The sequence below is a fragment of the Ciconia boyciana genome, chromosome 5, assembly GCF_034638445.1.
Source record: "Ciconia boyciana chromosome 5, ASM3463844v1, whole genome shotgun sequence".
Classification (NCBI taxonomy): Eukaryota; Metazoa; Chordata; class Aves; order Ciconiiformes; family Ciconiidae; genus Ciconia; species Ciconia boyciana.
The window spans coordinates 41,992,521-42,019,196 of NC_132938.1; the positions used below are offsets into that span (position 1 = coordinate 41,992,521).

General features: G+C 42.4%; 1 protein-coding gene across 3 annotated transcripts in view; it reads right to left on the minus strand.

The window, feature by feature from the left end:
* The window catches only part of GALNT7 (polypeptide N-acetylgalactosaminyltransferase 7), a 74,345-nt gene extending 48,950 nt beyond the window's left edge, over nt 1-25,395 (minus strand). For 2 of the 3 annotated variants that reach the window (XM_072862516.1, XM_072862515.1), the window contains exon 1: nt 25,209-25,395. In XM_072862516.1, coding sequence (XP_072718617.1) covers nt 25,209-25,334 — 126 coding nt within the window. In that variant the 5' untranslated portion in view covers nt 25,335-25,395. Of the gene's footprint in view, nt 1-24,514; nt 24,622-25,208 lie in introns of those variants that run through there. The other variant, XM_072862517.1, reaches the window with a different exon arrangement.
* Between the last annotated feature and the right edge of the window lie 1,281 nt (nt 25,396-26,676).

Below are 26,676 nucleotides of genomic sequence, written 5' to 3' on the forward strand. Positions count from 1 at the left end.
ACAAAAAGGTCTGTTTTAGGCTCCACATGCAGCACTGCCTTCAAGTCATATTTTGCAAAAGCTTACATCAAACAATTTCATCACAAGGTAACGGCGTTGACTCCAATTCAGGCAGAAGTTGGACCAGGAGAATTCTATTGTTGAATATGAGCACCTGGCTCGAAAGGGGCATTTGCTGTCACAGTGCCTGGGCAAGACTTGTCCCTCTCTTGCTTTGGCTTCTCTCAGTGTATTTCAGAGGCACTCCAAAGATGACGGAGTGCATACTTATGTGCTCAGTAGCTTCTACAGTGACTTTTAAAACTTCTGTAAACTTAGAACAGAGCACTTATGGGAACTGTATAGAGAGAAATATAATTTCACTCTAAATTATAGAAAACTTCTGAAGTTTAAAAATCCATGTTTGTAAAAATAACAGATTGCTAAATCACAGTAATTGCATGCTTTGTGCAACCCAAGTGAAAAGCCGTACTGTTGATGGTATTTGTCACCAGCATTTCCAGGAAAACATAAGTCTAAGTTATGTTCATAGCTGCCCTCAATTTTGATAGATATACTGACAACAAGAAAGTCCATTATGCAACCAATGCCATCTGTGCATAGTAGATTTCTGCCCTGTTAAATATTCTAGGGGAAACAAAACATACTTAAACAAGACTTAAATCATACCTATTAGTGCTAAAGCTGTGTAAGTTGTGTTATACCAACCTGGAATAAGTTTTGGTAGACAGAACTCACTTGACTACAGTTGTGTACCACAAACACACTACTGTGATGGCATCTCCAAAGAGCAAGTAATCCTACCAGACAATGACCACAGTCTACTTTTTGGAGTGTCCAACACAAGACTTAGTCAGAAGCCACTTATGAGCCACAAAGAAAACTCCAAACAATTAAAAATAACTTTGATGATCTAAACAAGCAAGCATGACATTATATGCATAATTTTTATATATACATATACACACACACACATATATATATATGTTCTATTCATTAAAAAAATACGTAACTCTTAAGTGTAACTGAGGTGCAAGGGCCACAAGCAGCTTTGGACAAATGCGTGTTCAGCAGTAGGTTTATACGGCTGTGTATTGCACCCTCACCTACATCTGAAGAATGAAAAAGAAAATGTTGTGTTTTTTTTAATTTAAAAAAAGCAAGGGAACTGCCCCCCTCACCTGCTTCCTAGATTTCACAGCATCTGTCAAGGTGATTGATATGTGATGCACTACTCATTGCCCTGCACCATCCTTTATCCAGCTTTCTTTTTCTTGCCCCCTTTCTCTCAGTTCCCGAGTAGCTCCTCAAGAGGGAACTGTTTTGCCAGGGAGAGATACCTGTAATAAAACTGCTAGTCAGCAGCATTGAGGAAAATCCTTTTTCCCACTCATTTCTTATGTCCTATCTGATATGGCAGAACAGCACAATCGCTAGTATTTACACTTCTACAGTTACAGAAGCAACTAAGTTTTCAATAGATACCAGCAGATCACAGTTGTTAATATCGACTCAGCCCATTGAAAAAAAAAAAAATGAAGTAGCAGTATCTTTGAGCCCCAAAATTACCTGACTTAGCTGAGGCAAAACAACTTAGAGGAGTAAGATCAGCAATCTTCTTCCGTCTTAGGGTTGACATGCCTGAGGTTTGAGAGCATTGCTTATGGAAAAGCAAGTGGCATGTTCAAAAAATTAAAAGGTTCAAAAATAATAAAGAAGAGGAACTATTCGTAAAAATGTGAATTTGGCAACAGCTCGATGTTCTGCTATTATGAAGGAGTTTGACAGAATCTAGCATTCAAGTTTGAGTGACTTGCATTAATCTACGTGAGTCTCTGTATCACCAATTCCAAAAAATGGTAAAAACAACTTATTACCTAGTAATGAGTCTAAAAAACTAACAATATTCACTAACATCTGAGGTCATCTCTGCTGGTGTTTGAACCTGTGAGTGGAAGAAAGACACAGAGGAAGATAAGGCTCAGTTTCTCAACTTTTTATTTTTTAAATGGTTGCTGTTGCTGTAAAAGTTCCCTGGGCAAAAAAAAAAACCAACTAGCTCTTCCTGTCTTCTTGGATTTTTGTGAAGATACTGTCTACTTCAGAACTGTCTACAGCAGAAGCATTCATCTAGGACAGTGACTTCAGGCTATTGCTGCATACTGCCATGGTCTGCAGCCAACATCTCACAAGGTCATCGCATACCAAGTTGTATCAAGCTATGGAAGCCCTCAGGTAACAAATCATATGGAGACCACCTCTGCCCCTTGTCCTTCCCTTTTTTTTTTGTGGCATATCTGTAAATATAAGTAACTCCAATATTCAAATTTCTAACAATGCAAGAATACTTATTTTCAGTTGAAATAACCTGATTGCCCAGCTATTTCCCTAACAGAGGGGAAACACCATTAAATCCCAAGTTTACCTGCAGAGTACCCTGTTTAAAGATATATATCCACATTTAGATAAGTCAGTATGATACCCATCTAAGCATCCCATTTAAATGAAATGGTTGCAATATTATTTTTCACTTGCAAGGGGAATTCGTCTGAGCTAATGATGCTTCCGTCATCCTCTTTGGCCTTGCTGTGCACATATCACAAACTCCTGCAGAGCGACGCAATCCTGCCACAAATGCTGTTTCAGCTCGTACTGCTTTACCCACTGCCCTTGCTCCTACACTCCCTTTTCTGACGTCCCTGCTCCCCCCCAAGCTCCTGCTATACACGTCTCTCCTCCTGGAGGAGTCGGGATTTTGTGTAAATGTAATGGTCACTCATATGCATCTGGTCCAGACTGAGCAACTTCCTTCACTTAGCAAAGTTCAGTCACCTTCATCAAAAGCAGAGATGACCAGGAGACCTGGCCAGAGTGTCTTGTGCCAGACCCAGTCTCTTATTGCGGATGCCGCTGGCCACCCAAAACTTGCAAACTTCTCTGTCTCTCTCACCTTCAGTGAGATTTAGGAGTACAAAAAGGACAGTGAGAACACGGCCTGTACCTGACCTATCTTACATGTGCCTCCTTCGGAGAGGTGCAGTACTTCCCGAATTCCTGTGCGACAGGCAGCTTCACCATTAGACTCTGCCTGACTGAAAGCGAGTAAAAATAAAGACACTGAGTGCTTCAGAACTAAGTAATGTCAAAAATAGGAGTCTTTTACTGTCCTCGTTTTTGCTGGCACTCAGCGTTTGCAGAATATCGAACCAGCTGTTAAACCTTCCAACTTGCCTTCCGTGTTGCCTGAGCTTCACCTCTTACTCAGCTTTTACACATCCCATCCTTCCGTTCCTGGTACTGTCATAGTTTATCGTCCCATACTGCCCCGGTCCCATCTGTAGTTCAGTAGTCATGGTGCATTACAGAAGTCTTGCCAGAGATCCACTTCACCCAATGCCTCCACTTAAGAGATGCCCAAGAACTTTGTGGAGGTAACCACAAGCAATGCACCTCTCCTTGCGGCTCTGCAGAGCACCATGTAATCTGGGATAGTAACTAAGGAGATCTAAAATAGAAAGACTTAGATAAATATCTGAATAAACAGATACTAAAGAAATCTCTGCTTAACTTTGTAACTTAAGGCTAGTTTTAAAGGAAGCAAAATAGCCTCTTATCGTTAAGATTACAATCATTTTCAAGTAACACAAGTATTCTTAAACTGAATCATAAATGAAGCTGCTGTATTACCTAAGGTGATGTTGTATTTTAGTCTCTCCCATGTTCTAGAAACGGAAAGATGGTGGCACTAGTAGCCTGCGCAATAAAAAAACCAAACCACATTCGTAGCTGCTTATTCTGCAGAATAATAGAAAAGTTGTTAGAAGACCCTGGATTAAGACAGAAGTACGATCCAGAGCCTCCTAGATCCTCTCCTTACAGACAGCACACCAAAGATGACAGAAAGGCTTTTAAACTCAGATCAGCAAGAATTGATTATAAGTTTATTACAACTAGTGATCAAGTAGGACAAAATATAAATAAAAGAGCATAAAAGCAAGTATCTCCCTACACACTGCATCTTTTCAGGTGTGTTTTTGCCTCTTGTTAATTAAGTGGCTTTCTCTGTTGCATTGAAGTGCAATTTCTCTGGTCCCCAAGAAACCAGAGACCACAAGAGACCACACGCTTTCCTTGCCTGCCAAGAAGATTACCTGCACTGATCCTGGCCTGTTCTTCTTAATGGAACATGACACAAATCGAGAACAGGCAAACTGTACATCATACAAGGTAAGTCATTTTAGGTTAAGTACTTAAGACTGGTCTAATCAGCCACCAGCTGACCCAGAGACTGTGCTTCAACTGTAAGAGTCTGCCATCAACTGCTTTTCAAATACCCATAACCTTCCTTCTTTCTCTGCACAACAAATTTCTACATACTGCTGCCTATGTTGCCATTAGCATGTATTTAGCATGGTATTTCAACTGCAAACTTCTGTAAAGCGTCATCCACAGTAATTCATTCTCAAACAGAGACTGCAGTGACTCAGACCTCCAAGCCAGCAAAGAAGCACCTGTTTGGTATGTTTACCCTTGAATGCACCATACGGGTTGCTATACCACAGATGAGACTCCACACAAATTTAAAAAAAAAATAAAAATCAAATTTGTATGCTGGTTGACTCACTTCATGCTAAATCCAGCCATTTAAAATATTTTATTGTCATTTAGTTGTTCAGAACGCTGTTATGATAACAGCCAAGTCCCATGAAGAGGCCAAAGAGCAAGGCGAGCACCAAGCCCTGGGGCACAGTCAGTGTTCTACTGCAGCACCAGGGAGAAAAACTATCCCAGGTAAGCAAAGCCCACCAGACGCCGATCCTGTCTTTGCAAAGCGAAGTCTAGTTTCTTGCCTGGCCTGGAGAGCGGAGATTCTAAGGACCCAATTGCTTTCAGTTTTCTTTTTTTTCCTGAAGCAACTCTCCACCTGAAGTCTTAGGAGATGTCAAGCTGCATCTACTCACAGGAAGGACAATGCTTATTGCCTACAAAGTTAAACCTTGTTTCCTCTGAAGAAACTTAATGAAAAGAATTCTTTTTCAACTTCTCAACCTGGAGGCAATCCATGCCATGGGGTACCTTGCTGTGCAAGAGGTTCAGCAAGGTGACTTGTTCCTGAAGCAAATATGCCAACTGCTGGCAAATCAGCCTAGTTAAGTATCACAGGAGGAGCAAAGCAGTAGATGAAGTGATGCATTTCTAAACAAAAAGTGCAACAAACTGGCTTCTAGGGACACAGCCAACCCCAGAAAAATGTTTAAGCAGATGAAGGCTGTGGGAAGTCTCCAAATGCTCAGAATTCTGGCTCTAATCAAGATTATCATCTCTCATTTCTGTAAACATTTGTTATGTATTTTGTTCAAACGCAACCTTCTGTTCTCCTTTTAATTTCTCTCAAATTTCCAGTTTTGTTTACAGTGCTTTGATTAAGATGGTGCCATTGCTTACCCTATTTTAGAGGGGCAGAAGGTGGAGGCGAAATTTTTTTCTGACTTTCTTCTAGGCAAAAGCTGAATATCAACAAATCCCTTTTGAGAAATGGATTGCAGAAATGGATGGCAGAAAATGCAAGATTTTTTTCCCTGTCTCCCTCCTCCAAGTGATTATGAGTACCACATTTGTACATGGCTATGTGGTTTGGAGCAACGCTAAGCATTTGATCAGATTTTGAAAACAGCGCTGAATGGCTCATATAACACATCTAGAAAACAGTAAAATCATCAACAAAAAAGGAAACATAACTCTGCCCTTCAACTTGCATACAAGGGATTCAGAGTCAAGTATTAGATGCTGTTCTCCATCTTCCCTAAGCTTTTTCTAAGAGACATGCATTTGGACCATATATTATTGAACGCGTCACAACCATAAGATACAGTTTTCTGATGCAGCCTGACAAACTGAAATGCATTTTTTGTTAAGAGAAAAATAGACTTTCAAGTCAAGACCAGCAAATCAGAGTGAAGATAAAGGCATTTTTTTATCCCACATTTACAATAAAATTAATCAGAAGCATACTTGGGCTATAATAGATTGCTTCATAATAATTTGAATAACCAACACCTTCCTGGCCTATAAAGTTTTCCCCCAGGATACAAGGAAAAAGAGGAGCATACCATAATTAGACAACTGTCCACAATTTTTCTCTCTAGAGGCATTTTGTAAATGCTTGACTGGAAAAATTGTGAGTATTAAGAACAAAATGAACAATTGCTTAAGACATCATCTGCATCAGAGTTCACTGCAAGATGCAAAAGGACCTCCAGATCTATGACTCTTGGACTATGTCTTCCTTTCTTCAGAAAAAAAACCCAAAACCATTCGTTTTTCATCTGAGGTTTACTATCTTTCTCTGTATTGCCAGTTAGAGGCTAGCAGAATAACAGATATTCTGTTAGTAAAGTAGATTAGCAGAATGGTATTCACACAGGAAAGCAGGTCCTGTTTCTTAGCTTAAATGACCTCCTTCCCTTGTAGATCCCTTAGGCTATTCAACTTTAACAACTAATAAAAATTAAGAGCAAACGATCCTAAATACCTGAAAATAAGTATAGTGTTGTATTGTCGTCTTGTCAATTTAGTATATGCTGGTCCATGTCGTTTAACTGTTTCTACAGTAGTAGCAGTTTCTACAGTGCCACGCACACATGCTTTTAAGTGCTTGGCAAACAATTCCAATAGTTTTTGCAATCAAATGGAAGACAAAGAGAGAAAACAGCCATAAGAATGAATTATTTCACTGCAATACTGCCATAATCCAGAACACTATCATTTCTATCACTCGGACCTTCTCTCTGGTACTTTCTCATTTCACTCCTGCACTCCGTGATCTTCAGCTGCATTGCCCTGTTTTTTGTGCCCAGCAGCTGGTCTCGTCCAGTCCTACACCTACACTCGAGGCATTACCACAATTGCTAAGAACTTTCTTCCACAGCCCTTAACGCTTCAGCAATAACAAGCCACCTCTTTTCCATCCCGAAAACCTCTTTCATCTCTCCTCCCCCCCCCCAAAGTTGTGTCCTCCAAGGTGAAAGGCTTAACACACAGCATCACTGAAGAGGTTCAGTACAAGATTTGTTCTCGTCACTGCACTTCAACATTAAATGAAGCTTGTGACCTTCCTAGTTGAGTCATTGCTCCTTCCACGTTCTGTCTCGCTCCAGGAATATCCTTCATTTTATGCATATGTTTGAGCAAGATCTTAAAAATAGAACTCATGTTTATTCATATGGACATTAGAGATTCTTAAGGATTTTGAAGATGCCCTCTGTCCAGCTTCATTTGCTTCATAAAGGAAGGATTATTCTCCTCCTTTTCCCATGTAGTAGTGTTACACAGTAGACTATGAGGGGGAAAGGTTTTTCATTTTACTAAGACCAAGGCCCTTTTAGGAATGTTCTCTGTAGACTGATGAAAGAGATGAAGCTGTTTCTTTTGGACTTAAACAATCAAAATTTAAGTAATCAAATTTTAAGCTGTAGAGATAAGCAGGTAAAAACAAGCATATGCTTTGAATTTAAAAAGTAAGAGACCAAAGAGTTACAATTTATAATCCATAACTTTGCTATTGAAAATATGCAACTTCTATTATTTTTCCCTCCACAGGGAAAAAGCCTCAGAAAGGAATAAAAACTACCATCAATCCTCATGTTCCAAGCGGCTGCGGACAGCTTTTCTGGCCCTCCAGGCATCAGCTATGAACATTGCACTGGTTAAAGCCCGCAGAGGAACTTCATCCTTGTTTCTCAATCATCTGACAGATGGATATTTAAAAATCATGCATTTGTTTTATATACCACAGTGAGTAAATGACATTTACAATACAATAAATCCATCCCTGATGGACATGCTTGATCAAGGGATGCAGGTTTCTGTGCTGTATCTTGCCTGCCTCAATTTTTAAAGACACATACATCAATCTCATTTCATATTTCTTGCTATTAAGAAGCAAACTGCATGATTAGATTTTCATTTATCTTGAAATATTGTTACCATTCTCCAGCTTTACAACAGCCTATTTCTGTCCTTTTTTTTTAAATTGCATTTCACAATTTGATCAACTCTACCATTTTGAAAGCCTTTTCAAAGAAACAGCCAGCTGAAGCCAAAAGCTGCATTGTATGAAAATTACACATACAGTCTAAAACCTGTTTCTGAAAGTTTCATCTGAACTCCCAAAAGATTTCAGAAATTCAGAGTATTTACATAATTACCTTGTGAACTGCTTGACTAGATAAGTGAGGGGAAATCACTTGTTATGATCAATTGCGTTCTCTGTCTCATCTCTCCTTGACCCTTCATTCCCGTATCTTTTCTATGTAGGATATTAAAGACAGTCTGTGTGGTATTTGCCAATAAATTAGTTATATTCTACCGAATTGTTGAGGTAAGGTAAGTTCTTATCTGTCCCAAATACTTAAAAAAAAAAAATCAACACAATACATGCATTTGAAGTATAAGAAGGAAAAAAGATCTGCAACAATACTAAACTAGTAAGAACCAAGTTATTGAACAGGTAAATCAGTCTTGGTAAATTGACTACTCTTCCTGTGCCATATACAGCTAGTAACATTACTTGTTCTGCTGTGAAGTAAACATGATGAATATCAAAACCTATTTCATAGCTTTGCTTTAGAAGCCACATCGTGTGCGAGCACAGCCAGCTTCTTTGCATCTTTTCGATAGCCAGCAAGAATACTGTAATATAATCCACAAACTTCGAGTGGACTCCATTGAACCTGTCTGCTCTCCACTATGCTTCCAGCCTTGCACTTAGCTCTGTACTCTCCACGCAATATCTTTTATTTCGACTGTGGAAATCGCCACGCTCGCATTGAGACCACAAGACCTAGCAGAGCAGCAGACACGCTGCACCTCGACTTCAAGAAACGGACTACCTTGACATTTACTTTGTTAGTGCAGATGTTCCATGGTGGTGCAATCTAAATTTGAAGCTGCCCGATACTAACGTTCAAAACATTACTTTCAAAGCCGACATCCTACTGCCTTCTACATCCTACTGCCTACTGCCTTCGACATCCTACTGCCTTGGGAACCGACATCCTACTGCCTTCTCTTAACATGGCACCAAGGATCAGCTTCTAGCCCTGAACATCTTCCAAGGGACCTGCCTACATCTGTCAGATCCTGAAGAGAGTTTTCACATCACCTTTGTAAAGTTTCCAGCTCAGGTACACTCAGGCTGGCATTTCTGACCACATGCCTGGAGAAGATGCAAACGAACGTCATCCTCCTGTGTGCACTGATTCTTTTGCAATTGGACTGTAGCATTCTACTGTTTAAATGATTTAGTGTACAGCACACACAAAGATGCACGAGGATCCTTCTTGCTTGCAAGAAATGGAAGTCAGTGTTCTCAGCGCTGGGTCTAACCACAGGATACCACCACCATCCAAACAGCATAAGCAAGAGGCATTTGTCTGAAGCACTGTAATCTTTTTAGCAAGTGTTCACTCCTTGTAAATATTTTTGTTATGAAATCAGAAGTCTTGGCAATTCAGACCCTCCACGTAAATAACCAGAATGGAATTTTGGTTAAAAATTGATCTCAAAATGACAGCAAGCCGTTCCTCAGGTTATACTCGCTCCAGTAATGCTGTTCCCAGCTGGAGCTATTTCCACAAGCACAAAGCATGCACGCTCCTGGTAGGCTTCAAATGGAGCTGCTAATAACTGCATTTATAAAAACTGTGCCCTTTGCTTACTGCATCGAACACAGCAAAGATATTAGTGAAGCATACTTATGATCTATCCAGTTCATTAAATGGGTATTTAAATCGGAATGCAATTCGCTGAATCAAGACCTTTACATGCTAGCCTTGCACTTTTAACTTCCAACAAAGACAATTTTGTTAAAGCCTGTCAGACAACCAATTTCAAAAGCCCTCTGCAGTCCCTGAGAAAGAGAGTCTGTCTCTAACAGAGCACAATCTGGCCAGCAGCTGGAGAAGGAAGCATCAGTAAGGCCGTTCACATTTATGTCTAGCTGGGGAGAGACGGTGCCTCCCGAGAGAACTGCAAAAGAAGAAAGATGGCAGTATTTCGATCTTCTATATGACAGAGAAGCTATATGCATGAGCCATCAAATACCAGAGAAGGATGAACTGACAGATGTACCAGGACAGGACAGTAAACAATACAGACTTGTTTACTGTACATCAAAACACAATCAGCAAAACAAATCCAAAAATCGACAAGGAAGACACTCTAATCGAAATATAAAAGGAAGAAAATCCACTGTGTTTTGCTACCTTTCAATAACCTGCAAAACTATTATATTGAAAATGGTAAGGAAAAGGAACACAGAAGAGCCTTTTCTCTAAGAGACAATGCATTTGCATGGTTGTCAACCAAGCCAGTATTATTGCTGTCATTAATCAGTTGGCTTTTAAGATAAGGTGCTTTCTTTTTTAAAAGTTCTTGCACATAAGTGACAACAGCACAATATAAAAGGTATATGCTCTGTTTAAAACTGTCATATGCAAGTTACCCAAATCAACATTTTTCTCCATACATTACTTTACCACACAATGTAGACTAGGACAAATCTTCTAAGTTAAGATAGAGAAAACCAGACTGAGCCACTATCCCACTACACAGTTCCAGTAAACTAAAACAAACAAAAAATCCCCAACACAAAAACCAGAGAACCCACTATTTTTTTTTCTTAAATTACAATTAAACAGTTCTACAGTTTTAAGTGTCATCACAAACTAAAAATATCAGGGACAGCGACGAAGAGGTGTCAGTGTGTTCTTTGGTGAAACTGATGGAAATTTTCAACTGAATATAAAACCAACTTGCACCATGAGAACCGCCAAGCAATAGGACAAGTTCAGCAGAGCGGTTGTACCATCTCCTTCCTTGGAGGTTTTCGAGGTCCACCTGGACAAAGCCCCGAGCAGCCTGTCTGACCCCATAGCTGACCCTGCTTTGAACAGGAGGTTGGACTAGGGACCTCCTCAGGTCCCTTCCAGCTTGAATTATCCTATGATCCTATGCAAAAAATTTAGATAGCCTTTCCGACTTCAGTAAAGCTGGAATTTTTCACTTTGCATTTAACTCACTCCAGTTAAAAAATATGAAAGCTCAAAAATAAGGTACTACTCAGCTTTCCATTTTTAATAATTTCAACAGAACATGAATAGCAGAAACTCTGTGCATTTCTTTACTAAAAAGCAGCTGAAAGCCACAAGCAATAAACGTCACTTCAGACATAGTATTTTACCTGGAAACAGCATATTTTCCTTTTGTTTAGCATGGCATTTCCAGTTCAATAATTCTTGACAGTGTGACACAACTGTAGATTTGTAAAGGAAGTCAGATTTATATAAGATGTGGCAAAAAAAAAAAAAAATCACTTGCCTACTCTTCCTACTGAGTAAAGGGACTCAAGTCTGACTTCCCTGTTTTATTTAAAAAGCAAAGTTTGGAAGACTTCTGAATGTCAATACTACAATGCATTACACTGACATTTCTCTTCCCAAGATTGCAGATATACAGTAAAGCCTGAAGGTGGTATTTTTCATCTCTGCTGCAAGGTGAACTGTGGAATACCAGGAATACGAATTACAAAATGCACCTAGCTCTTGCAGAAAACTAATGAAAACTGTATTTCTTTAGCTGAAACAGACAAGCTGCCTTTACATTTTTGTTTTCGCTAATTTGCTGTGGATTTAAAGCTCTGTCTGATAGGTGCTGGATTTTTCAAGCTGATGTTCCAGAGAAGGACGGATACATTTCTACAAGCCACCCCCGGGACCTCTGCGGGGAGAACCAGTACCTGCAGGCTGGCAGGAGAGCGGCTGTGTGGCTCAAGAGAGGGTTTGTTTCTTTTGTACCTTTAAAACAAAACCAACCAACCAAAAAAAAAAAAAAAACCCAGAGTGCGCCTCTCTAAACCTTTCTTCTCCCTTGGAGGAGACCCGCTTGCTGGGCTGAGGAAGTGGAGGCACAACGGCAGCACACTTATATCCCTCCCAAATTTAGGGCCAGACACACACGGTGCACTAAGAGCACCAGAAAAAAATAGGCAGGGTTGCCCAGTTGTGTGGTTTTCTGAGTCACCACAGCCAGACCCCATCTCAGCCACAGAAGCAAGAAAAAATCCAAGCATTCCTATGCAGGGAGAGCCCGTAACAGTAAAACAGACTTTGTTTTGGGTGGTCTGGGCAGTGGCTGCTGTTCCCCTTCCCAGGACTCCCCAGAGTGCTCTTCCAGTGCTTTCCACGGTAAATGGAAACGCAGGAACATAGTTATGCTCTAAACAAAACGATATTTCTGTTAAATATTCTTAGCAGTGTGCGTCTCCCTTTATTCGTCTAAACCAAAATACAGCTACAAGAAAAAAAAAGATTATTTTCCTCTTACTACAGATTAAGGAGATAGCTGCATGTTCTTAAATTCTGGGAGGAGAGGGAAGATGTGCATAACCAGCGGTTGCCCTGCATTAGGTGAGGGCACTTTTCCCTTTCCAGGAAAGTTCCAAGCATCAACAGAGTTCTCATTAAAAATATATAAAAATGGTGACTTTACACAGCATTATGATGTGAACAGGTATTTCTAGATCTCCAGTACTACCCTTTCCTTACAAAATGCACCCAAATGACAGGCAGAACTCCCTTCCACATAAGACAAAGAATTAAGCAGAATTAGCATGTACTTTCTCACTCTTGTATCCAATCTTTTATGCCACTACAGCTCAATAAGAAAGGGTATTAGGGAATGTGCCAGTCTAGTGCTGGCCACATTTCTTCAGTCTACAGACAAAATAAATCAAAGTAAGTAAAGAAACCGAAACTTCAAAAGCAAAAATGTATGAAGAGAAAGGAACACTGCAGAGGTTAAAATGCATTGGGATAAAACCAGCACTGGTTATAAAACATTAGAGTTGCCATAACTGGTCTTTTCCATACAGTTTAAAGTTTCTTCGAGTCCTATAGCCGATATAGAGTATAAAAACAGTTAAGCAACATTAAGGTCTGACAAAATGAACAAATGCATGCAGGGGAGCAAATGGACTTCTTACAGGAAAGCTGTTGAGTTTTGGTGTTAGGCTATGAATAGATCTCATAAGCATACACTGCTGAAAGGCTTCCATTTGTAAAGCCGAAGTGACTTACAGGAAGTCAGCTACATACAACTACATACAGGAATATTTAATGGGTTCACCTATAAGGCACTGATTCCATACCGGAAACCTTAACTCCCTCATTAGTAAAACTGGGCTTGAAAATACATCCCCATGCATTTTAGTAAATACGTAAAAATTATTTTACTCTGGACTCAGGAAATCTCAGGTCTGAAAATGAAAAAAGGAAGATGATAAAACACGATTCTTTCTGATACTCAAAAGTATTCTCACTGATGGACTTTTTAAGGCATCAGAATCAAGATTATTCAGTTAAGCTATTAAAATATATTTTTAAAGCATTGACCTAAAAAGTATAATGAATTCTGCTTGCAACATTATGCCTTTGGTAACATTAAGTAGTACATTACGGTTGTTAGATAAACCAAATTAATAGATAAAAGTTCTGTCTGTTTCTTAGAAATTAACAGCTGTGAACAATTCCTGAAAATTAGGATTGCTGGGATTAAATTGCAAACTGTATTTTGACAAGTTATCAGTACAGACTAAATTCTTGCAGATACTGTGCACGATAAAACCTGTTCAAAAACCTGTTCAAGCCACCTCTCCTTTGCAGCAATGCTAAATGGCCAGGTCTATCAGTGAAAACTTTGGTGCTCAGCGTTTAAGGCTGTAAAGACTTCTTTAATCGTAGACATGAATTGTAGAGTTTAAAATGAAACCGTTTTTTTTTTCTCCATAAAATCCTTAGCATTTTATATCCCGTGACAAACCTGTTAGAAGACAGATTGCCCAATCTATTACAGAGGATAAAGTCAAGAGAAGTGGTCTGATCATTTATCTTCCTTCCTTACTTCCAGATATCCGTATCATTTAATGCTATTCATATCATATTATTTAATTTTATCATTACTGCAATGCAAGAAAAGTCTTAAGTTGTTGAACAGTGGGTCATGAGAATAAGCCTAATTAACTCCCCAAATTCCCACAAAGAATCAATAAGGGAAAAAAAATTGACCAGGAAAAAAGAAATAAATTGAGGTATTCATCCTTCAGCTGAGGATGAGATTGGAATAAGAACCTGGAACAACAAAAGATCAATGCACCTCATTACACTAACATGGACTTGTGCTGGCTGCAGTCAATGATCATCATCAAGCCTTCTTCTAAGGATCCAATCATACCTTCATCACCCAATGCAAACATACAGGACTGTTCAAAAAAGTTAATTTTTAAAACAAAAAGATATCTTATTGTTTCCAGTAAATGCAAAAATTATGTTAAGAACTGAAAATAGGTTTCTTGCATGCCTTACTGTAAGCCCAGCAGCCTCTCTGTTCTCAGCTTAACAGCAAAAACATAACTAGGTACCTCTGATTACCTGCAGTCCCTGTGCGCATTTCACCACACACATATATTCAAGTCAGCTTGGGTTTAGAAATTGTGCACCTCTGGGAAATATCGCCAAAACAAACACCTCCCAAAGAGGCACGAGACATCTCTCACACCTCTCAACCACAAGATCGAGGCATATGGGAGTCAGAGAAGGGGGACGTAGGACAGATGAAGTGTGCTCAAGGACAGCAGATTTCAAAGAATTCTAATTATTTTTAAAGTAGGCCAACCCCCAGGACATATCAATTTCATCCAGAAAAATTAATCCCGCCTGCTCCCTGCCATCCTCTTTCCCAAGGCCCCTCAGGCATACACAAAGATTAAAGGCTGCATGAACTATCCTGGCAGTCTGCTCCCTTTTATCACAACAGCTTGACAACTCCCCTGTCATCACCAGCCTTGGTAGATGATAACAACAGGAGCACAACTTGGTAACGCCCCGAGAGGTGACTGACATGACGAGTCATGGAAAAGGCAAGTCTAGCGATACGGCGACTCTACATCTTACAGATTCCCCACCTTTGTTTCTCTACAGGAACTAACAGTGGTACTATCGACACTTTGGACACCTACTCACTGCTCCGTATGTAAGCACTCAAGGATCTCATCATACATTGCCAAAGCTGGCCCAGAGCAACCACTGGCCTCAGGTTTGACATCGAAGTATTCTCCCAGTCTTGATTCCAGCCCCATGGATAGCTGCACTCCTTGAGCATGTTTTTTCTACTGGTGAGCCTGAAGGAGAAGCTCATGCCTGGACTTGCTCAAAGAGCTTCACAGCCTCACTGTCAAGTCAACGCTTCTTGGCTTTCCTTAGCCCAGCCTTTCTTGTACTGTTTACATAACTAAAAAATAAGCAAGTCTTCAAGACAAGTATTTTAGATTGGTATTGGAAAACACAGAGAGGGACAGAAGGAAGACACAAGGAGTCTTCAACTCTTAGACACCGAGATCACACAAATACATCCCAGAAACTAATCTGCAGTCTCACTTCCAACACTCAGGGCTGGAATACCTCCACTGAGAGTACTCAAGACCACTTTACAAACTCAGTAAATCTCATGCCATAGGAACATCTTACATTGAGTGAAATATTAGCATTTGGATCTGAGGATCTCCAAAAAGTCATAGGCAGCAGGAGATTCTTCTCCCTCACCAGCAGGAGCTGAGGCACAGGAAACCCACGCACCACCCTTCTGGACTTGAGAGCTGCTGGCTAAGAACTCTCCGACCAGAGGCAGGTGATACACTTCTAGACAATCACTAGAAGGTCATATTCCATCAAAAGAAGCAAACAGCAAAAAAAAAACCAAACCCCACCTCCCATCCTTTTTCATCTCTGCCGATTACTGAGACATTGTTTTTAAGCTAATCACTAGCGAAGGTCTCTGTTCTGTGCAGGAGGAAGATATTTCATAGAGGGGAGGGAAATAAGGATGGAAAATGTGGAAGAGGCGAGAAAAAACCCAACATATTTCATAGCTGCTGTTAAAGCTTCTCAGAGGCTTTGGCATGTTAGAATAACACTGTGGGAGATGGATTAGCAGAGCCAGAGCAGGTGAAGCAGTCTAAGGTGCATGATAAATGCACCATTGACACATGCATGGCTTATAAAAGACATATATTACAAGCCTGGAAGAGCTGACTTCAAGGTCTCATTTAAGTGAGAGTGTAGCAAATCTTGTTTCAAGACTAAAGCATACAGAGAACAATTTATTTTCTCTGAAGAACACGTTATCTCAATATTGTCTTCCTTGGTGTTCCTTCCTCACTAGGAAGAATAGAAAACTCTGAGATTACCATCCCAGACACTTTTAAGAGATAGCTTGGTTACTGTTCTTGGTTTTGCTTCAAAATGTTATTACAGATGAGGCATTTTCTACAGCCAACTTAAAACGATAAATACCTCTTTCTTTCACCTATCTAGAATTCTTATTAACTAGCTCAAAACAAAGACATTGCTTCAGTCCTATTGAAATGCTATTCCTTGTGGTTTTTAGTCATCCTTAAAAGGGAAATCTTTTACAACAGGTTAAAAGCAAAGCAAATTTTAATCCCCAAGTTGTGACAAAAATGTTCAAATATGAAGAAAACTCTATTCAATTTCATTAAAAATCTTGTATTTTTTTCTGAAGCACACTATTTAACATAATACTTGCTGCCTTATTAAAAAAATCAACTGTATTCACTCAAGTCAGAACAGCTCTTGCTGAGCCATTTTCATTGCCAATTTTTTAAAAGACAACAAAGTAAGAAAGAAACTTTGTGGGCTGAGCACCATCTGCTTATGCTTTAATTTCATTAACAGTTATATTTTGAGACCTTCAACTGTAAAGAAAGTTTTCCAAATGTAAACAGCATGTAAACTGGTATACTGGTTTTACCTTATACCTTCCTACAATCCCCTCCTGCTGCTCAGGGCTTTACTGCACATCAGTGCTGACTGCTGCCATTGGCAACTGAACGTTCCACAAGGAAATCAAAGGAAAATAAGTTGTAGCTTAGGAAAGCCAGAGCAATATTAAAAAACATTACTGGAGTCAGCAATTAGAATGAAGGATTCAAGACGACGTGGTAAGAGACAAACTTAAAAGAAATACAGACCAACATAGAGCAGCAAACAAGTAGTTTATTATAACAGAGAGGAAAAAAAAAAAGGCAATTTGTTCTGCGAGTTGCAAGAAAGCATGCTTATGCATGGAGAAGCATGCTTAATTCCTGCTTAATACAATCCTTTTTTAAGCATCATCTCTTAATTACAAAAAGTCACCATTTTTGTTTTAGGAATAATGTATGTATGTAGCCCGGTAAGAATATTATTTTTATTCCCACATGGGAAGTCAATGGGTTTTCAGAAAACAGGAATTCTGTGCTATAAAATGCATCCCTAGGAAAGCACCAACCTATTCCAAAACCAGCTTGCACTAAGCAAAGAATTTGTTTTTTCAAATTTCAGACCTACCAATTCAAATGATATTCCAATGAGTAAGCAAACATTTCAAAACTGTTCGGTCCCAAGCAGAAGGAATACAGTAAGGATGTTTATTTGAAAAACAAAGGTAGAATACCAGTATTAGCTTTGCCCTCTAGATCTTTTTACAATTATCATCAACAAAACACCCCTTTTCCACAAAAGCACATACCTTCCCAGCAAGCTCTTTCAAGAAGGAGGCTGCAATTAAACTGATAAATCCCAGTCTAGAAATCTGCTATAAAGCACAACCTTAACCGTTGGTTTAAGTTTACAGAAATCTACCGAGTTTAATTTTTTTTTCCCCCCTAAAACCTGTATTAGGTGAAAGGCTAGAATACCTTGGCATTGCTATTAGCCATGTGGGGGGAAACCTCACTCACCAAAACTGCCTAAATCTAGAGCACTGTGGGGCGGAGGTGGACTGCTAAAGGCAGATTCAAGCAAGATAAATTCCCTTTAATTCACAAAAAGATTAAAGAAAACTGATGGAGGAGGCAGCCTTTTAAGCAGCATGTTGCTATTTTTAAACTAATCGTTCACAGTAGATGTTTGTTTTCCATACTTAGAGAGGAAATCTAGTAATTAAATGTAACTGTTACCAGACCTGGAATCCTTCTCTCAGATTATATGGCCTAGTTTCTGTAAAAAGCATTCCCCCCGCCCCCCCAAAGGTAGAAGTCAAACCTATTAATGTAACAGCTTATCCTGCCCTATTTCTACTTGGCAGTCTCCCGTAATGCTGATTTAATATCAAACAAAAATAGGACAAAGATACTGTCATTTTTCATTAGGGAACGTCAGCTCAACACAAGCAATTTTAATGGCTGAGCTTGGGTTAGGGTAGGTGCATCCTGCTTGGCCATGGGGCAAAAACCCCACGTACATACTTCTGGATATGACATGCCTTCTCTCAAGGCTGGCATCCTGATGAACCACTGAGCCTTTTCCAATAACTAAATTTACTAGCACCAGAATTTCTAGTACTTCAGCTTAGCCATCATATCTTAGTTTGCCACCTTTAAAATAGACAGTTAACTATTACCTAGATTTTTATTTAAAAAAGGACTTTATTACATGATATTTTTAATGCCCCATTGTTTGGCCACTAAGCAGCACAAATTGCCACTTCTGTTATTTTTTAAAACAAGTGACAACCTACCCAACCCATTGTGTTGATCCTTCCCGATTTCTGTGGTCTTACTCATGGTTTCTCCATTAGGTACTGCAACAGTGGAATAGTTTTACCTGTGCAATCCCCAAACAAGACACAATTACTAAGTTTTTTGTTGCATAATCTTACTTAAGAGTGCAGAACCACCTTTCATCCTATGCTGAGGATCCTGCCAAAGGTTCCCCTGGATGCTCTAGATCACCTTCTGCAACGGGATTCTTGAAAAGCAAATGCCAGCCTTAAGATCTTTGATTTTTCAGCTGTTCAGTTCTTTTACATTACTCATGAATGGTAACACTTGGGGCTAGACTAGGACAAAAGGAATCTTGTCACATACACATTAAATGGTGCAAAACTGCTCTCTCTAGAGGAGTAGACATTTACATAATTAATAGTCTTGAGATGCTGAGTTATTTAGCTAACTAATTACAAGGGATCTTAATGACAAAAGAGTTAAAGTTTTAATACAATCTATACATACAATCTATACATACATACAATCTATACACAATTGTAGGAATTATGTAGGCTCCCCCCCCCATTTCTTCACATCATTTGCTTTGTGGTCATTTATTCTGCAACATAACTGGAAGCATTTGTCAAAATATTTCACTTTTAATATGATAGGGATTGGGGTTTTAACACGCTCCCAAGGGTGACAGATTTTTACAAGCTTTTTCAAAGCCTATTTAGATGAAAGCACACATTAAAAAAAATTAGCATTTAATATCTCAAAACATTTTGCCTATTACTGTCGCTAGCAACACTAAAGATTACTGTAATAAATGGGGGGGGAGAAGGAGGTGATGCTTACTTCCTACAACAGCCATACTTTGGCTATAGCAAGCTCACTGCCTCCCTGCACACAGATTTCAAACCAAACTTGCTGAACATGAAAAATTTGCCATAGTGTTCATTTCTGCTGAGTGTCACACAAGAAATTGTGGCTTATTACGGCTTTGACTGTAGAAGGCAGCATGCCTATGTCTAGCCCTGCACCTGTAGGCAGCTTTTCACACCCAGATGATGAATGATTGCATTGAGCTTTCAGATAATGCCAGAGTGGCAGAACTGATGTGGCACTCCTTGTGTTAGGCCTCACCCAATTACAGAAAGGCAAACCAGTAAAAAAAGTGACCGACGTATAGGTAACTATACAAAGCAATTGGAGAGAGAGAGAGATTATTTTGCTATTTGATCACCTGTGTATCACAATGCATCACGTTTTTACCAAACTCAGACAACTCTAATCCCTTCACTACTGAACACCACTCTCCCTGTTACATCAGATTTATCATCTTATTCAGATTCCCACCTTTCCTCCAGTAATGATATCAACTTCAAATTCCTGCATCTCGGTTTCTCTTCTAAGCATATTTGCTGTTACTCCTTAAGGGAAAGTGGAGAATTTCCGCTGGGACTTCCACTGCAAAGAGTCTAATTTAAACCACGGTAACACTTCAAGTTCAGTCTGCAACTTGTCATTAAGTTCTCAGTGACAATCCAGCCAAGGCATACAGGATATTAGCGGTCTTTAAAGTGGGGGAGAAGGGGTGTCACCATTAAGCTCAGAAAATGTCCATTCAGCTTTTGTTTCTTTTTTTTTTCCTAACTCTTCCACCCCCACATCATAAATTCTCCACCTTCTAGTGGCCACGTGGGAATTGTAACATTTAAACTTGGTGGTTGGTGACTGCCCACAGCCCCGGCTGCAAGCTCATCATTTGGTTTCCTGCACCAGAGGGACATGCCAGAATTGCCACCTGCAGCAGGGCCCTCGGCAGAGCCCCCCTTCCCAATCCGAGGGCAACCGCTCTTCCCTCGCTACGGCACGGCTGCCGTGACAGCGGGCAGCAAGGACAGCTAACTGCCCTGGCCAGGGGATGAGGGTATAAATGTCTAAGGGTGGGACACTGAGACCTCAAAAGCTCCTGTTAAGTTATGGAGCACTGAGAGCAGTAGGTGCAGGAGACGCGTGCACTTTCAGGGGTGGTAGGAGGAAGGGGACAGTTGTCCAATTACTTATACACACAAAAACCCCCCTGGGAACCTAGTCCAGAAAGTCTGAGAACTCTTGATAAACAAATACTCCCTAAACAACAGCCCGTTAAGAACACGTCACTTATAGAACATTACATGCCTTCAATACGTGGCAAGGCAAGGCAAGGGCAGCCCATCGGTGGCTCAGGTGCGGTGGCTGTGGGCTAGCTCAAGCTGGGAAATACCGCAAGTATTGTAATGCTTCCAATCTGAAGCACCAGGTTCCCAGGTACAAGGCCAGGCAGCCCGTGCCAAGACTTCAGGAAGTTCTCCTCGCTGCACTCGAGAAGAGTGCAGAACAGGGAATTTATTTTGTGGGTTTTGCAATCTCACCACCACATTTCTGACCTGTACAAGCTCAGCCACACGCTTCCAGCAAATCTTTTACTACCTTCCTAGGCTCCGAAGGGGATTAGTAACACGCTGGACACTCTTCCTTACTTACTGTGCTTCACATGGACAAATGAATAGGGTCATTTCTATCAGCTTCTTGGAGTGCTCCAGTGAAGATTAGAGGAAGTATGAGACCACTGGTTATACTACTACCACACAGACTATGAGCACACAAAGTTGTACTTTGAGCTTTGCCTCAGGTAGGCTAAAAAGATCTTTCAAAAAAAAAAAACAAACCCCCAAATCCCCAAAACACAAAACCCCCAAACCACCAACCTCAATTATACATAACTTTTAAAGCTTCTAAATACTATTTGGTCACTTTAACAGTTTGTAATTGGTCACATTTGGAGAGTTAAAGTTGACCCATAATACATTTACTCTTCCAAATACGCTGTTTTCAACTTTTCAGTAATGAATCTTTCTTTACTGTTTCAGTCCATTGGTTCTGCCTGCTGTACTACCACTCCTTGATGACACCAGCTTTTAAGGCTGTACCTCTGAGGCTGATCATTAGCAACATATCTCACTGGAGACCAACAAGTACTATAGCTGGGATCTCTACAGCAATCTTCTTACGATGAATAGCCTCAATCATTTCCTGCTAGCTCCAAAACCGTGACCCCTTGATCCAGAAGAGCAGAAGGTATCAGAAAACATCCAGAAGACCCCACAACATGCACATAATAATCGAATCAATGATTCTACCTAATCTTTTCTCACAGCCATAAACAGGAGTGTCCCTGCCTAAATCTTCGGTACCCTTGTAAATCCTTACTATCAGATAGCAAGTGTCCTTACTTACAGAAAAGCAGATAAGGTCTGTCCTCAAAGTCTTTAAAAGCTTAATATATTTTCATTGTTTCTATTTGGTTTATATTGGAAACTAAAAGCTCATTAGGATAAGGATTATTTTATTCTGTTTGGATATTTCTCATAATGTAGATAAATCGATACTTAACCTCTCCCTCCAAATCCTACAAGCACTTTTTTCTCAAATGGTGTCTTGCAGAAATGACATTCCATGGGCAGGTTACCTGGGGAAGGGCTTTTTCTCCCCAGCTTCCAAATATGCTTTCAACAACAGTGAATATATACATCTGTGGTAGTCTTTACTAGAAAGAAAGGTCTTCTCTCCAACTGTCTGTATTGCTGCTATTACCTCTGTGTTCTCCCACTTCCTTCCTAAACAGCCACTTCTCAACTTTCACTTTTTCTTTGAAAACTCTCCGTACATTAATCATCTTGCCTCTCTCCAGAAGAGCCTCTGAAATCTTTTAAGATCAGCAGAAAAAAGGTAACAACACTTGAAGGGAGAATATACTTTTTTTTTTTAAAGGTACATAGTTAAACACTACTACAAGATCTTCAGCATTACTGTCTATCCCATTCTTGTCTGCTGCTGTAAGCAGGAAAAGATTCAAGGTTATGACCATAAAAAGAACAACACAGCAGAACTTTTCATCTTTGCTTCTTTAATGCCTCGGTGTTATTAAAAAGTGCCCAGGGTTATGGTACAGGGAGGGAAAGGGTACTACTGCCTGAGGTTAGCTATAAAAAGTTAAATTCTATTTTAAGCTGGTACTGTCCGAGAAGGAATTTTACATTTGTTGGCTAGAGCTTTCAGCACAAGCAAAGGGAGGAGAATGTTTTTCAGGAAGAAAAATTATTGTTATCTTTAGCTTAACAGACTACAGCAGCTAACAACAGAGCAAACATACACATTTGTATGACTGCACAAAGTGCACACCAGTGCATTTCAGAGAAGCCGTTATGATTAAACTCCCAGTTCCAACATGCCAAAACCGTACCGACGCACAGCCTGTTTCCAGGTGTTGCAGGGAGTGTACCCCGACACACAAGCCCACCCCACGGGGTCAGCGTTGTCTCGCCCAGCAGGATGCAGGATACGCAGGCCCTCACCTTCGGACGCATTCCTGGGCTCTGCCAGCTCCCCAGAAATACGCTGGAGCACTGCTAGTAGCGAGCCCGCTCACTATTGTTTCACTAGTATTCATCACCTGAGCAGCTTCTGAGGAGGAAAGCAGTCCAAACCAAAATGTAACTTTGGTAATAACAATACCGTTTCCCAGAAAATGATGAAGAAGCATGTGCTACCCACTTTCATCTATATCACAACAAGAAGTAAACAGCTGATCTAAGCTAATGAACCAGATATTCTGTTTAGATTTCATCTTTGACAGTGTTTACTTAATATAATTATATTTGTTCCCAACAAAGACTGAATTATTTCCTGAGCTGGCCGTCATGGATATTTCCTCTGCCAGGCAAGGCAGGGGTAATCAGGACAGAATGCTGCTTTATCAGGGCCGGACTGTAAAAACTCTTCCGACTCCTTTATTGCCACGCGCACAAGCTAGAAACCATTTCTGAATTACACCTCACATGCAAATGGAGGTGGATGCAAAGGTTCAGCTCAGAAGCCTCCGAGTGAAAGCCGTCAGGCTTGTGAGAAAGGATAGCGCAATTCATGACAGCACCTGCATAAACTGGTACAGCACACACACTCTAGGACTGCAATATTTCAGTTGTCACCCCAGAATAATCACCAGAAGACGGCCACTGCCCTACACACCAACACAGCCGTAACTATTTTTTTTTTTTCCCAGAGGATGTCACTTTACAGGTCTGTTACCCTTTCCTAAGCAGGAAAAGTAATTTGACTGGTTTTGACACCAAATGTTTACTGCCTAACGTTTTCTTGGGAGGTATGCAAATAAAATTCCTAAAGATTTTTCTGTAAACAGAAGAGCCCACGTAGTGTCTAGAAGAACAGATTACAGAAACTTCACCCTTTAGTAAACTGCGTATCTCCAAAATAACGGCTATGGTCTATTATCTCAGCCGTAACTGCCAAGATACAGCAAACTCTAACAGCTTCAGAAGACAGAGCATCTGCTGAAGGAGTCCAAAGTCATTTCCAGTTTTCAAAAGCAAGAAATTCTGTCAGCTCGCTTGCCTTCCACAATTATTCAAAGCCGCCCACTAGAGAGGACCAAGATCATTACTGAACACATCATGAAAGATCACTTTTTAAGATAATCACTGTAAAATTTTATGACTTTACCAAGATTAAAATAATCCTGACTAATCTCACTTCAAGCAGATCCCCTTAAGTCCAGTTACATTCCACAGCTCTAAAACATCTGGGGAAAATGGAAAAAGCGCTTTGACTCCTTCTGAGACCCTGGTGTCGAGGTGTCAGGCTATTCTCACCTGATGCGACTAATACAAGGCCATAGCAAGGCTCGCGCCCCAGATTTGTTTGCCTGACCACCCGAAGCATTTCTGGAGGTTACCGTCCCTCTGAAGCGCTGCCTCACGGGCTACCCCACCATTTCGGGGTGGGAGATCTGCACCGCCTGCACGATCAATCCAACGCCTTTTGGCTTTCCGTGCGCTGTTCTTCCACTACCTGACCTGCTGCTTCTCCTTGGCGAAACCTGCCGTTTGGCTAGTAAGCGTCAGGAAGCTGACCGGTGGCGGCGGGGTGAGCGGGAGAGGGGAACACCTGCACCCTTGGTGGAAGCTCCGGGGGAGACCTTTGCAGGACGCTTACGCAGCTTACACCAGCGCCGTTATTTCAGGGATGGAAAAGCCCCGAAGGGGACACGGACCCACGCGGTCTGGCTGCCCAGGGCATGGCCGGCGGGGAGGTCCCGGGCAAGGGCCCCGCCGAGGCACTGCCCGCACCACCACGCCGGCGGCGGACACCGGCGGCGCGCTCCCGGCCCCGGCGGGCGGGGGGGAACGACGGGGGCTGCGGCGGCCCCGCGCCGGGTGGGGCGGGGCGGACCGGACACCCGCCGGGCCCGGCCGCCGGGCCCCAGCGGAGCGCGGCGCCCCCGGGCCCCGCCGCGGCCCGGGCAAGCCCCACGGCGGCGGCGGGCCACGGCGCGGCGCCGCCCGGGCAGGGACACCGGATCCGGGGGACGGCCGGGGACGGCCCCGCCGCTCCGCGCTCCCCTCTCGGGCCTGCGGGCGCCGCAGGCCGCAGCCCGGGCAGCCGCCGCCCCCTGCCCGCAGCCGCCGCCGGTCACATTCCGGGCGGCGGCCCCGCCACCCGCTCCGTCCCGCCCGCCCCGCCGCCCAGCGCGGCCGACACTCACCCGCGTCCGTCCCGGGGGAGCCGGCTCCTCGGCGCGGGGCGACAGCGAGGACCAGAGCAGCAGCAGCCCCAAGAAGCCGCCCGCCAGCAGCACGGCGCGCAGCAGGAAGCCCAGCTTCAGCCGCATCGTCCCGCCCGCCCGCCGCCGCGCACGCAGCGCCCGGCCCCGCGCACCGGCGGGCTTCCGCCCCCCGCCCGGCGCGGCACGGCGCGGCCCCGCCGCCGCCTCCTCCTCTCCCCACCTCCCCCGGCCGCCGCTGCTCTCCGGCAGCCGCTCGCCTGCGGAGGCTGTCCTCCCGCCGCCGCTGCACGTACAAACTTTCTTTTTTTTTTTTTCCTTTTTTCTCCCCCCCCACCCCGCCCGCTTCCTCCTCCTTTCCCCCCCTCCTCCCCGGTAGGCTCCGCTGCCGCGCCCGCCTCCCCGCTGGGCGCAGCGGCCGGGGTGATGCGGAGCAGGAAGTAGCCGCCGCGGTTCCACGTGGCCGCCCCGCACCGGGGCGGGGGCGCCTCGCACCGGGCCGCCGCTCCGGCTCCGGTCCCCGCCCCGCCGCCGCCGGGCGTGCGCTCCCGCTGCACCTGCTCCAGCCCTGATTGCGGCTGGGTTAACCCCGCCTGCACCCTGCCCGGAAGGTGGGAAGGGATGGAAGGGCTCGAGTGGGTTTTTGGCTTTTCTCAGCTGGGTGGGCAACTCCGCCCGGGGCACCGAGTTGTAAAGATTAAGGTGTAAACGTGTAGCTTTAGTGATTGTCATAGGACCAGGGTAACACAGGCCCGTTAATTACTGTATGCAAATAACACTGAAAAGTCAACAGATTTTCCTGAGGATTGCACGTTAAGTGCGAGGTTGCCGAGATGTTACCAGCCCTTAGCATGTGTGTCGTTTGCTACTAAATTTCTGCACTGAAAGTTAGGCATCCTATTTCGTCCTTTGAAGGAGCCTCACACATGCACACACACAAACCTGATCCTGTGAGCATTCCACAAAGTGGCGTGATGCAAGAACAGTACTTCCAATGTCGTATTTTGCCTTTTCTGTGTACTCAGTACTATCTGCTTGCTTTGAGGTTTTTCAGTTCTATTTCTTGTGCGCACTGGGAGGATATCAGATCCAAGGATCCTGAACATTAACTTTCAACGATAAGCACTGTAGAAATAAAACAGGGTATTACACCCTGAACAGGATCACTTTGGAGGAAAGAAAACCAACCCACACTTAAGCGACCTTTGTAGTTGGACACACCTAGACCCAGAAGTCTTTGTTTATTCATATAACCTGTAAAAGTGCTCTAGCACCGTGCAGTTTTTCCCCCCCGTTCTGTAAGATCATGGTATGAGACATAGACAAATGCGATGTTTAAAGCGTGGGCAACAGCTCTAATCCTTACGAGTGTTTGCACAGCCCTGTGACTTCCACGGGTTCCCCAGAGGTGTTTTCCCCAAAGCCCCCTCCCTGTTTGCGGTTGCAGTAA